The sequence below is a fragment of the Sphaeramia orbicularis genome, chromosome 17 (genome assembly GCF_902148855.1).
Source record: "Sphaeramia orbicularis chromosome 17, fSphaOr1.1, whole genome shotgun sequence".
NCBI lineage: Eukaryota > Metazoa > Chordata > Actinopteri > Kurtiformes > Apogonidae > Sphaeramia > Sphaeramia orbicularis.
In genome coordinates this window covers 53,241,471-53,255,667 of record NC_043973.1, presented here as the reverse complement: position 1 = coordinate 53,255,667, position 14,197 = coordinate 53,241,471, and the positions used below count along the sequence as shown (strand labels likewise).

The following is a 14,197-nucleotide window of genomic DNA, read 5'->3' as shown; positions in this document are numbered from 1 at the left end:
ATTGTTCCACCGGATTCCCCAAAAACTCCAAGCAGGAGCCCCTACAGAGCACAGAGTGTTAATCCCTGCTGGCTCCCACATTCAGAGTTTATTTGAAGCCTTCTGGCGTAGAAACACAGAGGTCTGCACATGCTCACACTCACTTTTTACAGACACAAACAGAATTCTATTGGATTTAGAGGTTCTGCAGAACAACTAACAATGTTCTGCTGCAGAGATTGGTTGATTAGCCTCAGTGAGCCCGTTTCTGTGTCGTCATCAATCAAAAATTCAATCATTACCTTTCAGGAAACCAGACTTCTGCTCTTCCTTTTCATTCTCTTTACACAGTTTTGGAAATTTTTGCCCGTGATGGAAGATTTCGGCTGCTCATAGATGTTTCCTGACAGGAGGTGTGACAGGTGATTGACAGCTTTAATTACCAGTTGTTGTCAAGATTCCATCAGACTCGACTCTGGTGCTGAACTCCATCGAGGCATGAAACATCCTGTAATCATCTGTCTTTAGAAGAATCATGGTGTTTTTTCTTGATTACTTGTTCAGAAAGCAAAACTGGAAAAGCTTTGGCCTCTTTGGGGCTGAACCTTCCGGTATCTGGGTGAGCGTACAGTCGTGGCACACAGCAGATCAACAAATACACAAAACATTTAATAACAGGCAGAGTGTTGGTAAACTTGCACTTCAGACTTTTCAAAAGGTTCATATTTGTTCAGGTTATTCACGTTTTTGTGAAATGTTAGTTTGTTTTAGTGTAAATACAGTAAAATGACATGAAAATGCCTACATTTACAAAGAGAAAATGTGGAGTTGTGAGTATTTATAGGTTATTCTGATAGTATTTGACTGATTCGACCCACTGCAGATTAAATTAGTCTGTATGTGGAACCTGAACTAAAATGATACATATGTTCAGTGTAATTTTTGCATCATCCCACGGGCCAGACTGGACCCTTTGGCAGGCCGGATTTGGCCCCCAGTCCTCATGTTTGAGACCTCTGATCTAATATATGTTTCTTCTTTAAGTTCCATCCTTCTTTATAGCTGCAATTGGAGTCAGTCTTGACTTTCTCCATCCCAAAAGGTGGTAAATAAATGGCAAATATTTAACATGTGGGAATTAGGGGTGTAAGAAAATATCGGTTCTGCAATATATCGCGATATTTCACTTCACAATACTGTATCAATATTAAAAGTACTGTATCAATATTTTTAGGTATTTATTCAAATGCAGATATGGTGGAGGTCATTTTTGGTTTTTTTGTTTTGCTTTTATTTATTATTATTAACACTCTTTTATTAAATAATGTTAGTTCCTTTGTTGGTATTGCACAAAAATAATGTTCTGATGTTAGTTCTGATCTAATAGAATATGAACATTTGAACAGGATCTTAAACTGTAATGTCTGTAAAACAGAATTTCAGTTTGAACACAGGAAAATTTTGTGATATAGCATTAGATCCTGTTGGGATCAAATAAAAATGTGTTTAGTATTTGTGCAGATTTTTGGTATAATTCAATTCTTCAAGGAAATAATCGTTTAACAAAAAAGAAACCAACAAAAAAATGGCCTTTTTAACAGTATCATGATATATCGTGATATATCATATCGTGATCCTAGTATTGTGATTTGTATCATATCGCCAGATTCTTGCCAATACACAGCCCTAGTAGGAACATTTCATCCAGACTGAGAAAGTCAGAGTTATCAGTAGAATCTGCACCTTCGGACTGTGTGAAAGACCAACAGCTCATCCTCCGTTCACTTCTTCCCCTGTTGTCGATTCCCAACCCCCTTGGGAGCGACCTGCCACGCCCCCTTTTGTCCCATTGAATACCCCGAGCGCCGTCTTTTAGCGAGGAAGTCAGGCTGAGAAAGACACTGGTTTGACCCCCCCAAGCTATTGTTGTCATGTGAGAGTCTGACACCCCACCACCACCACCTTTTTCTGGGTGCTGCTGATTTACATGGTCATTTTAACCAGTGGGTTTTATGGACACTTGAATTCCAAACTAAACCTGAGTAAATACCATTATAAAGTACTGGCGTCCCTTTGTTTTCAGATGACACTGATTCATACTGATGCTTGGTCCAGTTTAAGCCATTTGTGCAGATTACAAGCAACAAGAATACTGTTAAGACCCAATATTTTCATGCCCTTATCTGAACTTTCTCTTCTGTTTTTTAATTTTAATTAATTTTAATCAATTTAACAGTGGACTCATATTTGTACCTTCAGAAAACTATATCAACACATGCACACATACAATATTTTAATGAAAATCATTGTTCATATATTTTATTACCTTGTATATATCCTTATATGTTGGTATAGAGTTGGCCTTCTGTATATTTCAGTATTTATTCTTTTCTTTTCTATTCTGTTCTATTCTAATCTAAGTTAGAATCACAGCTAATTTCAGACAATTCCTACAACAGGATGGGACTCACATTCTTACCCTAAACAGAACAGAAAATAATAAGGATAAGAATAAAAATAAAAATAAGAATATAAGAATAAAGGATGTATAATGGGTCATAAAGGGTATAAGAAATAAAGGATATATACAAGGTAAATTAAAGAACAAGGAAAGCAAGACATTGGACTTTTAATGGGACACAGTAACATTTTTAGTTTTTACATTGAAATATTTGGTTTTCTTCGTGTTTTCATCATATTTTATCATCTTGTGCTTGTGTTGAAAATTATTTGTACTTTTTAATGTGTTATCTGTTGGATTTTTGTCATTTGCTGTGTCTTCTAATCCATAAATATGAATGGGTCAGAGTAGAAGAAGCATTTCTTATTGGCACGGGCTATTTCCTGCTGCCTCATTGGAGCCAGTTGAAAAAAAAAAACATGGTGATGCATTGGATTTTACTCAATCTAGTTATAGAGTAAAACAACAAATGAAATGCAAATGACTGTTGTCCGGGCAAAAATTGTGACTTTGGTAAAATTTCTACAGAATATTTCAACCTTGACAGTAGTTTCAACAAAGGAACAAAGCATGTATTCATGCATCATATTCTTTAAAGAACATTCTTTGAGACCCATAACAATTTTTTCTTCTGTGGGGATCGGTCTCAGTATTTCACAGTCCTTTCACAGCTGCTTCATTTCACTCACTGACAAAAGTTCTAGTAGAAAACATTCAAACGGGTCTTTCTGAAAGAGAAAATGTCGAGGATGGAAGTGACAAAAAAGAGTTTCCTTCTCAGAAAAAGACAGACAGATGAAAAAGTAGGTCTGGAAAACTGTAGACGAGGAGAAGAAGAGCAAAAGGGGGAGTTATTGACATCCCAGAAGAAAGAGGAAACGATGGAGGCGAGGGCAGCTTCCTGACACCGTCTGGCTTTGTACGCTGCAGCTCGGCCGTATGCTAATGCCAGTTATGCTAATGCGTCTGTTCTGCGGCCGGTGTTAAAGTTAAAGGGCACCATTCAATCACTCATTGAAGATGTGGTTGTGAATTGGCCTCTCTTCATCTCAGCAGCTCAAATGGGCCATCAGCGGCTATCAGGGGCAATGGGCGACGAATAAAGAGGGCATTACGATAAGTATGAAAGCCCCCTCTTATTCAAACGCCCACTGAGGTTACAGGGCGCGAGCGGACCCCGGGAAAGTGGCCCTCGATCAATGCACTTCTGTGAGTAATAACGCTATCTCAATGCCAAGTGTGTGTTTTGGGTTTCTGCGAGTGGCCGCCAGTTACTGCTGTCAGACGTACTTCTCTGTCGGAGTCGAAGTCGTGAATGCGTGGAATGCAGACCGTTATGTTCGCGTTCGTGCGTGGAAGTGACGCCTGGTTGTACCGCAGACGTCACAGTCGGCGTTTCATCATCTGAGGGGATTTAAAAGTGCGTCCCAGTATCTGAGTATCTGGTCATCGGGGGCGCATCATCACTGAGGCTGTTTACATGCATACCAACGCTCCGATCATTATTCCGATTTCTGGAGTTATCAGATTAATAATCAGAATCATAATAGAATGTAGACTTAGGGGGCCGTTTACACGCGTCGGATTCAGTCGACTCCGGGAAGATTTCATCGCGGATTAGCCTTCTGTTAACATGGAAACGGTGCCTAGAGTGCCTGAATCCGGAAACTTTTGATACCAGGGTCCAGGTGGAACGTTATCGATACGCTCCGCATTCCAGCTCCGTGTTAACGCGAGTCGGAGCGTTCCGGGGTAAAATATGACGTCACCACGCATGCGCGCGCAGCCAAGAACCACCAGTTAACCCACTCCATGCCAGTTGGTGGGCGGTAATGCCCTCCAAGCTGGTTGCCAGCCTCTATGACACAATAAAGCTGCGGAAAAAGAAGGAACAACCACAACACATGGCCGGTGTCAGAACAAAATACGTGCTGCTAACTTTTATAATTCAGGGCCACATCCAGCAACAACCCAACTTCATCGTCTGTCCAGAACAAAGAGTCCTGCGTCTTCGTTCTAGCTTACCACTCGCCATTGTTGTTTGTAAATAGTTTGTCCGCCTATTCTTCTTCTTCTCATTTAAAGGCTGTCTAAGCCGGAAATCGTTTGTGCGCAGGTGCGTGTTTTAACCGCCACTGTTTCACTACATCTCTACAATCGCCAGCTAGTGGTCTGGCATGGCCACTACAGCGTATCATCCTTCCTCGACGCGGACTCATGTGAACACAGATCGTCTCATAGCGGCTTCGTCTTAACGCGGAATGATTTTATAACGCAAAGGAGAAATCTTTGCGGAATTGGATCTTAGTGTTGCCAGTGTAAAACGTAGCCTGAAATAGACTTTTTACAGCAGAGTACCCCTGAAATAGACTTTTTACAGCGCAGTACCCCCTGAAATAGACTTTTATAAGCAGAGTACCCCTGAAATTGACTGTTTACAGTGGAGTACCCCATGAAATAAGCTTTTACAACAGAGTACTCCCTGAAATAGACTTTTTACAACAAGTACCCCCTGAAATAGACTGTTTACCAGTGGAGTACTCCTGAAATAGACTTTTTACAGTGGAGTCCCCTGAAATAGACTACTAGAAAAGCACTCGAGGCGCAGAGACTTCCGCAGGCAGATCAGTCCCCCAACCCCCATCACCACCAAAACTGAATCATTTGTTCTTTGTGCAGTATCAACATTTCCTAAAAATTTCATGAAAATCTGTCCATAACTTTTTGAGTTTATCTTGCTAACAGACAAACAGACAGACAGACCCCGTGAAAAACATAACCGCCGCCATTACCTTGGCAGAGGTAATAGAACATTAATTTTATGCGACATTTAGGCTATATAACATATGTATGCACCTTTTTGGTGTCTACTTCTCAGTTTCTCTTAAATGTCTTAGTGGGGACAGGCAGGCAAAGAAATCTTTCCATTCTGTGTTTGGTCCGGTTTTCAGACTGTGACTGTGTCTGGGCAGGTTGAAGTGTAGTAACATACGTGGTCACATGATCGGGTCAATTAAGATATGCCCTCTCAGATATTATATCCTACATTTTCATTGAACTTGATTTTTATTAGGAAAAGTGTGTGGTGTTTTAATTATAATAAATATTTATTGAATTATTACAAAATATTTTTTATTAGTAATTTTTTTTTTTTTAATCAATTACTAGAAATTTCAGTGACCCCGTGGTTGAAAAACAGCTGGGATAATCTGATATAGGCTTTATCTGACAACAGCAGTTATCTGATTATGAGAAATCAGACTAACACCAAGGTTCTAATAGTTTTGGATTTTTCATTATAGTTTAGTTTATTTAGTTTTGGACCTTTTTTTCTCTAATTCAGTTAGTTTTTAATTTGTTTATAGAGCGTTTGCTAGTTTTATTATAGTTTTCAATTTTTTCTAAATGCTTAGTTTTAGTTTAGTTTAGTATCAATTAAGTTTCGTCAATCTTTTATCCTCTTCTCCGTCGTATTCAAATAAATCTCAGACAGGACTCTGCTGCTTTCTCCCAACTTTAGTCTCCATGTTTCCAGTAGAGTGGGGACCAGAAGACGACTGGAAACCACAAGCGACCGCAAGTGACGGACTGTCAAGTGCTGTACGTGCCACTAGCTAAAATTGCTAGAGCAAATAAATCGATTTCGGATCAATCCGACATTGACAAAGACGAAAACTAAGGAATTTTATCCATAATTTTTATATGTTCTAGTTAGTTTGTAAGCACACAATACAGTCCTTAGTTATGTGTTTTTTTTTTCTTTTAATTATAGTTTTTATTTATTTCAGTTTAACGAAAATGTTTTTTCAATTCTATTTTTCGGCATTTCGTTAGTTTTGTTAATGATAATAAACTTGATTAACACACCTAGATTTTTCCACAGTACTTCGACATCTTCACACTGTATACAGGTTAATGTGATTTATTTAATTCTTTTACATCTGCGCATGTGTCAACACAATTAAAATAGTAGAGAACAGAAGTTACGTAGTCAAACGCTAGCTGAAGACAACAGGAAGTTTAAGTCTACCATCGCTACGTATGTACGTTCTTCAGTAGAAATCCAATAAATAACAGCTGCAACACACCAGAATGGAGTCACAATCAAAAATCAATTTCCACAGCCATCAGGCTCTGCACTGAATGATAGAATTCACCGCTGTTGGCAGCCTGGATAGTCAATACTGTTGTGAAAGCAGCCGATGGCACTCAGTTGTATTTTTGTGTCCTGGGGTGGGATTACAACCAAAGGGGCACCTCATCAAATTTACAGGACAATAAAAACAAAAATTGGCTATAGTTTGAGCTGACTTTACACATACCCGGATGGCACTACTAAAATGATTAGCATTTCAGATGTTCTCTTTATCCTTTTTCCTCTAAAGATGCCTGACCATTTCGACCAGACGGTGGTTCTGAACCAGCTCCGATATTCGGGAATGTTGGAGACAGTGAAGATTCCGACGCACCGGCTTCCCCATCCGCAGACCTTTCCAAGACTTCTGCTCCAGGTCGGTACTGTCAATCAAGCAAGCTAGGAGCAAGGTTTATTATATAGCACCGTTCACACACAAGAGAAGTCACAAAGTGCTTCACAAAGACAATAAAATACAAATAGAAAACACAGATAAAATTACAATCACAAAAAGGTATAAATGAAGATAAACATGGTGGTCATATAAAAAACCCTTATCTACTGTCGTTAGAACACCTGGAGAAACAAGTGGGTTTGAGTTTACTCTTAAAAACATCAACAGAATCCAAAGAACATGGAAGGAAGGTCTATTTGCCCTAGACAGTTCATTAAAGAGTTTAATTTGTGGATCTCAGAGGCCTTAAAAGAGCAATACACCTGGACATCATCAGCAAATAGATGGTAGGAAACATCAGCAAACGCCTGGGTTATCGTTCCTAGGGGAAGGACATAGAGCAGAAACAAAACCAGGCCCAAAACAGAACCCTGGGTACTCTGCACAACAAGTCAGCAGAGTCAGACAGGATCTGGTTTGCCGAGATAGTAAAACTCCTGTCCAAAAATCCACAAACAAATCTACATTACAGCATCTTCTGTCATTATTGTGACTGAGGGGTTTGTCCACAACCGACTCATTAAACAGCTTCATGACATTATTAACATCTGTTTAAAAACTACGGCATACTTCACCTTGACAGTTTTACTCAAGATACTGTAGGACGTTTTTGTGATTTTTTTTCTCAGAACTGAAGACAGTTATGTTGACTTTTCATGTTATTGGCCTGGTACTTTTGTCAAATGCTTAAAAGCTATCATACTTCTATACTTCTCAGACGGCAGTAAGCAGACTCTGGAAGTACAGTCGGTTGTCTCTGTATTTTTGCATATTTTAGCCTCATAGCATAATTGCCTCAGTCATATTTCTGACCAAATTGTCATATCTGCATAACTTTACTCTCCTAACACTACTGATTCATTTTGCACCATTGGCTATGATCTGAAAAAAAAATATGACTTGGGCAATTATGCTATGAGGCTAACGATATGTAAAAATATACTTGCTTTCACCCTGATTCAGTGATTTCTGTGTTTTCATCCAAATTGTGTCCATAGTGTTAGAAATCTTCCATTTCTCGGTGCAGTGTGATCGGCTTTTTAGTCCAACAGCCTGAAAGGACTATTGGTATCTGAAACTGTCAGTCAGAATGACTTGATATTTGTGAGGAACATCTTTGGGGTAAGGTCTACCAAGTTTGTTCAGAGAATTGGGAATAATAATTTTTAAAAATTTGTATGAATTTTTGAATTGTAAAAATCCCTATTGGTTTATAATGGACAAATGTCAAAGTGCTATAACTTGAAAATCGATCTTTTCCATCAATCCTCAATTGCGTGAATATAACTTGCACATAAAAATTAACCTAATGGAAAAATGACAATTTCGCCCAAACTCTGGTTTTTCAATGAAAAGTTTTTGCGCTAGTAAGAGGTGGTTTTTCAGGCATAGCACAATTGGTATATCACACAAAACTGTAATGTAAAAACCTTTTTCCGCAGCTAGAGTCGCATGAATTAAAAAAAAAACAAAAAAACAAATGGATGTTGACGGACGTTACAACAAGAGAAAAAGATGAGTTTAAAAGAAACATGGCGGTATGTGTGGACACACCAGGAAACCCAATCATTTTACAATTAGTACGAGATAGAGGGGTAATATATAATAATACTGATATATCTGTAAATCAACACCATATTTACGTTCGTCACCGTGTTTATGGAATGACATCTTGCGTCATCTCGCAATAATAAATAAACAAATCATCGCATTTGTGATTTAATGGAAAAACTGACATTACGCACTTCTGTTTTTGTGACATTTTGTAAATATTGGAAAAGTTTTGCGTATATGTCCAATGGAAAAGAGATTACTGATATAATTACTATTAGCAATAGATAAGAAGTCACATATGGGCTTTCATTTCGTGCCATGACCTTTGACCTTGAGTGACCTTGAAAGGTTAAATGAATGTCAATTAATGTCTTTGAATATGCCGTTGGACTGCAGGACCCTTGAAAACATAAAAAACAGATCGATTACAGCCTCCCAGCTCACACCCATGAACACTTACACCAGATCCCAACTTATGGGCGTCTTTGTCCTTGTCCTTTCAGGTATAAGGTGCTGATGAGGGACTCCATGATCCCAGACGACCCAAAGGACGCTGCGTTGAACTGTTGCATCTGTACGACAGCAGCAGCGCAGAATGGCAGCTCGGAAAAACCAAGGTGAGGGATCGGAGTTCCACCGCTCATATTTATATAGAGGCATATTTGAGGTGAAAGGAAGTGATGCTTCCTGTTCTGGATTGACCAAGAGGAAAGATTTGATTTTTTGAGCTGATTTATTGCATTTGGAAAAAAAAAGTTCTAATGAAGTCTTTGTCTTCATTAGCAATTTCTTCAAACATCTTCTCTGATGAAACTACTGGTTGGATTCTTTTCAAAATTTATACGTATCTTCCTCGGGACAATGTCTACAAAGTTTGCTCACTGTTTTGAGAAATTTAGGTTTTTGAATTTTTGATGAAATTTTTTTAAATATGAAAAATTTTGCCTTTCCTTCTAATGGTCCATATTTTGATGGTTTATCACATGTAAATTGTTACAGATATCAATATAATTACTATTGAGCACTGATAGGAAGTCATATATGGACTTGGATTGGGTTCATGACCTTTGACCTTGTTTGACCTTGAAGCGTAAAACTCAAGGTCAGTAGTCTCTTTTCCATTGACCCTCAAATTGCGCAAATATAACTTGCGCATAAAAATTTACCTAATTTACCAAAAGTCTCATTTTTCGATTGAAAGTTTTTGCGCTGGCAAGAGGTGGTTTTTCGGGCGTAGCGCAAATGGTATATCACACAAAACTGCAATGGAAAGACCTTTTTTCGCAACTATAGAATGGAGAAACCCAATCATCTTTAAATTTTGTACGAGATAGAGGGGTAATATGTAATAATAATGAATATATCTGTAAATCAACACGATATTTACGTTTGTCGCCATATTTATGTAACGACTTCTCGTGTCATCTCGAGATAATAAGTAAACAAATCATCACATTAGGGATTTAATGGAAAAACCGACATTACATACTTCTGTTTTTTTTTTTCAACATTTAGTAAATATCTTTAAAGTTTTGCATATATTTCCAATGGAAAAGCCACCACTAATATCTTCATTTCAATAGTGTTTCTGAAACTACTGGTTTGATTTTTTTTTTTAAAAGATGTATCTTTCGTGATACAGTGTCCACATAGTTGGTTCACAGTTTTGAGAAACTTAGATTTTAAAATTTTCATGAATTTTTTAAATATAAAAAAAATTGCCTTTACCTGTAATGGTCCATATTTTGATGGTTAATGACATGTAAATGGTTCCAGATATCAATCTAGTTCCTTTTGATCACTGATAGAAGCCATTTATGGACTTGGATTGAATTAGTTGAGTTCTCCTCCAGTGAAAGTCCCGCCAACTTCTATTGTTAGATTGATCTGCATCCAGACCACAGGACTTGAACACAGAGACAGAACCTGATAACCTCACACATTCAACTGGGGATTGAATATGATAGAACATGACGCTGTCGTACAGGGCGGTCAGTCCTGTTTTTAACCGTTCTAACAGATTCACGCTTGAGGATCTGTACCCTGTAAACGCTTTTGTTAAAGCAGATTCATAAACCTACAGGGGGAAATCCATATCCTCAAAACCTTCTTTCTATGCCCAGATTTGCATTTCTTGTCTATTACGGCAGAAATACATCCTCCTCTGTTCAGCCCTCCGCTGTATAATTGACTCAGTCCTGTCAAACCCTCCTGGTCGTCAGCCCCGTTCTCTGGGATAACATGGAATATGATTGGACGCAGACTTGTTTAGCTGCCAGGAAATGCCAATCCATTTTGGCTGCTCCCTGCTCCCCTCAAGGCTTAATTTGGATTTGTGGGTCTTGACAAATCCGGCTCGGTGAATGTGTTACCTGTATATGTGTGTGCGTGTCTGTGTGTGTGTGCATGTGTGTGTGGGATCATGAATAATTGAAGTCCAGAGCACCTGAAGCGTGGAATCCAACAGTTATTGGATCCAGGCTGCTTCCTCTCATTGAGTCTATCACGTTCTGTTCCACTACAGCAGATCAGGATGAATGTGTGTACCTACTGTGTGTGTGTGTGTGTGTGTGTGTGTGTGTGTGTGTGTGTGTGTGTGAGAGTGACTGTGGGGAAATGACAGATGGGCAACACAGATCTCCAATCACAGCAGGACGGTGTGATGCTGCAGGAGGTGACGATACATCCATTATATGGACCAAAGTACGTGGACCCGTTGAATTCAGGTGTTTCTTTTCTGGCAGGGGTCTGGGATACAAAACAGTAATGACTAATGTCAGAATATAGTTTTATATCATTTCACCAGTTAAACCCACTGAGTTCACAATGACAGTGAATGGAGACACTTGTTTTATGGTCACTTAATGATATATTTAACTGGAAATGCCACTTTTTCTTCAGTTTTCTCTATTTTTGATATAATAACCCTCAACTTTAATCTGAGCTTTTATGAACATCTACATGATCAGTAAATTAAATATAGGAAAATACATGATTTTTGCTGAAATAACCCCAAATAAAGAAGATGATAATTAGATTGTGACGGAGGAGCCCCATCAGGTACCACAGGAAAACTACCATCACAAACTAGGGATGTACTGATACCACTTTTTTCCAGACCGAGTACAAGTACTTACATTTGAGTACTTACCGATACTGTACCGATATGAGTACTTAATAATCCCATTCCAGTTCTTAGTTCCTTTTGTAAATGTGCTTTATTGTCGTTGTCATTAGTCTGACTGGAACAAAGTGATGCTACTGACATTTAATGTGTTGAAATGAGCGTTTGTCAGTTAATCTACCAGGGGGTGCCACTCTGAATTAACCATACTGGACAAATACCACAAAGAAGAGTAAAGTTTTATGGAGAAGAAGAAGAAAGGTCAGTAATAACAAAGATGTACGAGGGCCGTTCAATAAGTTCATGGCCTCACCCAGAACAGAATAACACAGACTGATAATTTATATTTTATTTTTCAACATAATCTCCATTTACAGCAATGTACTTGGTCCGTCGATGTTCAAGCATCACTATCCTATCACGAAAGAATGTAACATCCTGTATTGTAACAACCAGAATTTCTGGGTGAGGCCATGAACTTATTGAACAGCCCTCGTAGATGACAGAGGTAACGCTACTGTGATACTAGTGTTGATATTGCTGAGGGTAGTTGTCCTAAATCTGTCAGTAGTTTTTGCTCTAACTCACACAGTGACTCTTTGAACAGATCCTCTACCTCCACAGTTCCCGCAGGTATTCTCCGTCTGGGTACGCATCCGCCAGCACCTGGAAAACAGATGGAATGTACACAGAGGACGGACAGAACGCTCCGTCCGTATCCGTCTGTGTCTTTAACGTTATTTTTGTCACCGTCGTTTATTTCGTTAAACCTCTACACTGATGATATTACGCCTCCTGCTTGTACCTGCTGCACTGAACTGTGAACGTCCCGCTGCTGTAAGGTGGTATCGGTGCAGTTGTACTGGAGCACTTTTACGAGTGCAAGTAGACATGCTGAGTATCAGACGCAATACTGGTATCGGTACCGGTGCATCCCTATTTACTATAATTATGTTTTTGTGAAATATTATATGGTGTTGGACATATGGCTAGTTTTGTTTGTTAATTACCTGGGGGGAGGGGCCTCAGGGTTTTAAAATGCGGCCTTTCCCCACCATGAGTGAGTGGATGCTGAGCTGGTTACAGTGAAGGTAACAGAGAGCTGGTCGCATAACTGAGAACTATTTTTGCCTACTGTTGTAAATACTATTTTTCATACTTTGTTACTGAGCACTAACTTTTGCACCTTGGGAAGATGAGCACAATAAAGCACTTAATATAATTTTAACGACTCCACCATTATTTTCCTTTTCATCCTGAGGAACCCCGTCACAACAATAAATGGTGATAAATCACTTGAGAAATGTTAAATTTGGAGCAAAATCTATTTGGGAACTGTCATAAAAGTAGCAGTGTGTCTTAAAGGGTTAAATCCATTGTTCGTGCGGTCCACTCAGTCTGCCGTTGTGGGATTGGCCTCCTTTATGGCGCTGGCTCACAGTCAGATTTACACCGAGTCGGCCTCCGCGTCCTTTCATTCGACACATGTCCTGCCCATTGTCCGGGAGTGTGTTTGTGTCTTTTTACAGCCTCAAACTTAATTTCCTAGAAGTAATGGAGACCCACTATGTTGTGTTTTCCCGTGACGAGGCCGACCTGTCACAGCCAGTGACGCTCCCCATAGAGAATCCAAAGTGAGCCGAGGCTTAGCCGGGCTTTTGTGTAGCGCTAATTAGCATAGTAATGATTAAAAAGGATTAGTTGTGTGATTCATTGGCATGTAAATGCATGCACTCGTACAGGAAGCCTCACCATGTGTGCACGTGGGATTCATGTCTGAAGTTGTTTAATAAAGTGTGTGTGTTGTTTGTTGCTGTGTTTGATCATCTTTTACAGGATTTATACGAGTGCTTGAAATCCTTGAAAATGCTTGAATTTTGCTGTTGTGTTTTCAAGGTCTGAAAAGAGCTTGAATTTTAGTTTAAGTGCTTGAAAATGTTTGCAATTCTAACTCTGTGATGTGATTTATTTATTTATTTTTAATATCAATTCAATCCAAAGCTACTTTCAGGGAGGTGATACATTTTGAAAAATAAAACTTTAAGTCTAAAAAGTTAAATTTCCAGGTGTTCTCGGGTCGATTCCAGGTACATTTTTATTTTCATCATTGTATCGGTGATTGATAACGTAGTCTGTTTCTATTTATCTTATCGCTTATTTTATTCTTTTTTACTTAATTCTGGTTCATGTTTTGCTTATTTTCTCATTTATTTTGGATTTTGTAAAATTCTTATTCATTTTTTTTCATTTTATATAATATTTGATATATGTAAACTCAGTTATTCCAACTCTATGGGTTTTACTGGTGAATCAGTGTTGTAGAAGATGACAGTGTTTCCACGGTAACTACGGAGCCTCTGAACATCCAAATGGGTCATATCTGATGACCATGAAAAGATGAAGAACTGTATTTTACACCAATTTTTGACATGGATTGATAAGATTAATGGATCAATAGGTATTAAACAGTTTAGATCAGTAGATGGTTTA

The 14,197-nt window shown here is 38.7% G+C and overlaps 2 protein-coding genes across 2 annotated transcripts in view; one reads left to right on the top strand and one right to left on the bottom strand.

The window, feature by feature from the left end:
• retreg1 (reticulophagy regulator 1) overlaps nucleotides 1-14,197 on the bottom strand; it is a 215,681-nt gene that overhangs the window by 57,981 nt on the left and 143,503 nt on the right. The window lies entirely within an intron of this gene.
• The window catches only part of LOC115436673 (unconventional myosin-X-like), a 69,640-nt gene that overhangs the window by 26,101 nt on the left and 29,342 nt on the right, over nucleotides 1-14,197 (top strand). The window contains 4 exon segments of the mRNA XM_030159580.1: nucleotides 6,826-6,900; nucleotides 6,902-6,951; nucleotides 9,087-9,124; nucleotides 9,127-9,200. Of these exon segments, the coding sequence (XP_030015440.1) occupies nucleotides 6,826-6,900; nucleotides 6,902-6,951; nucleotides 9,087-9,124; nucleotides 9,127-9,200 (237 nt within the window).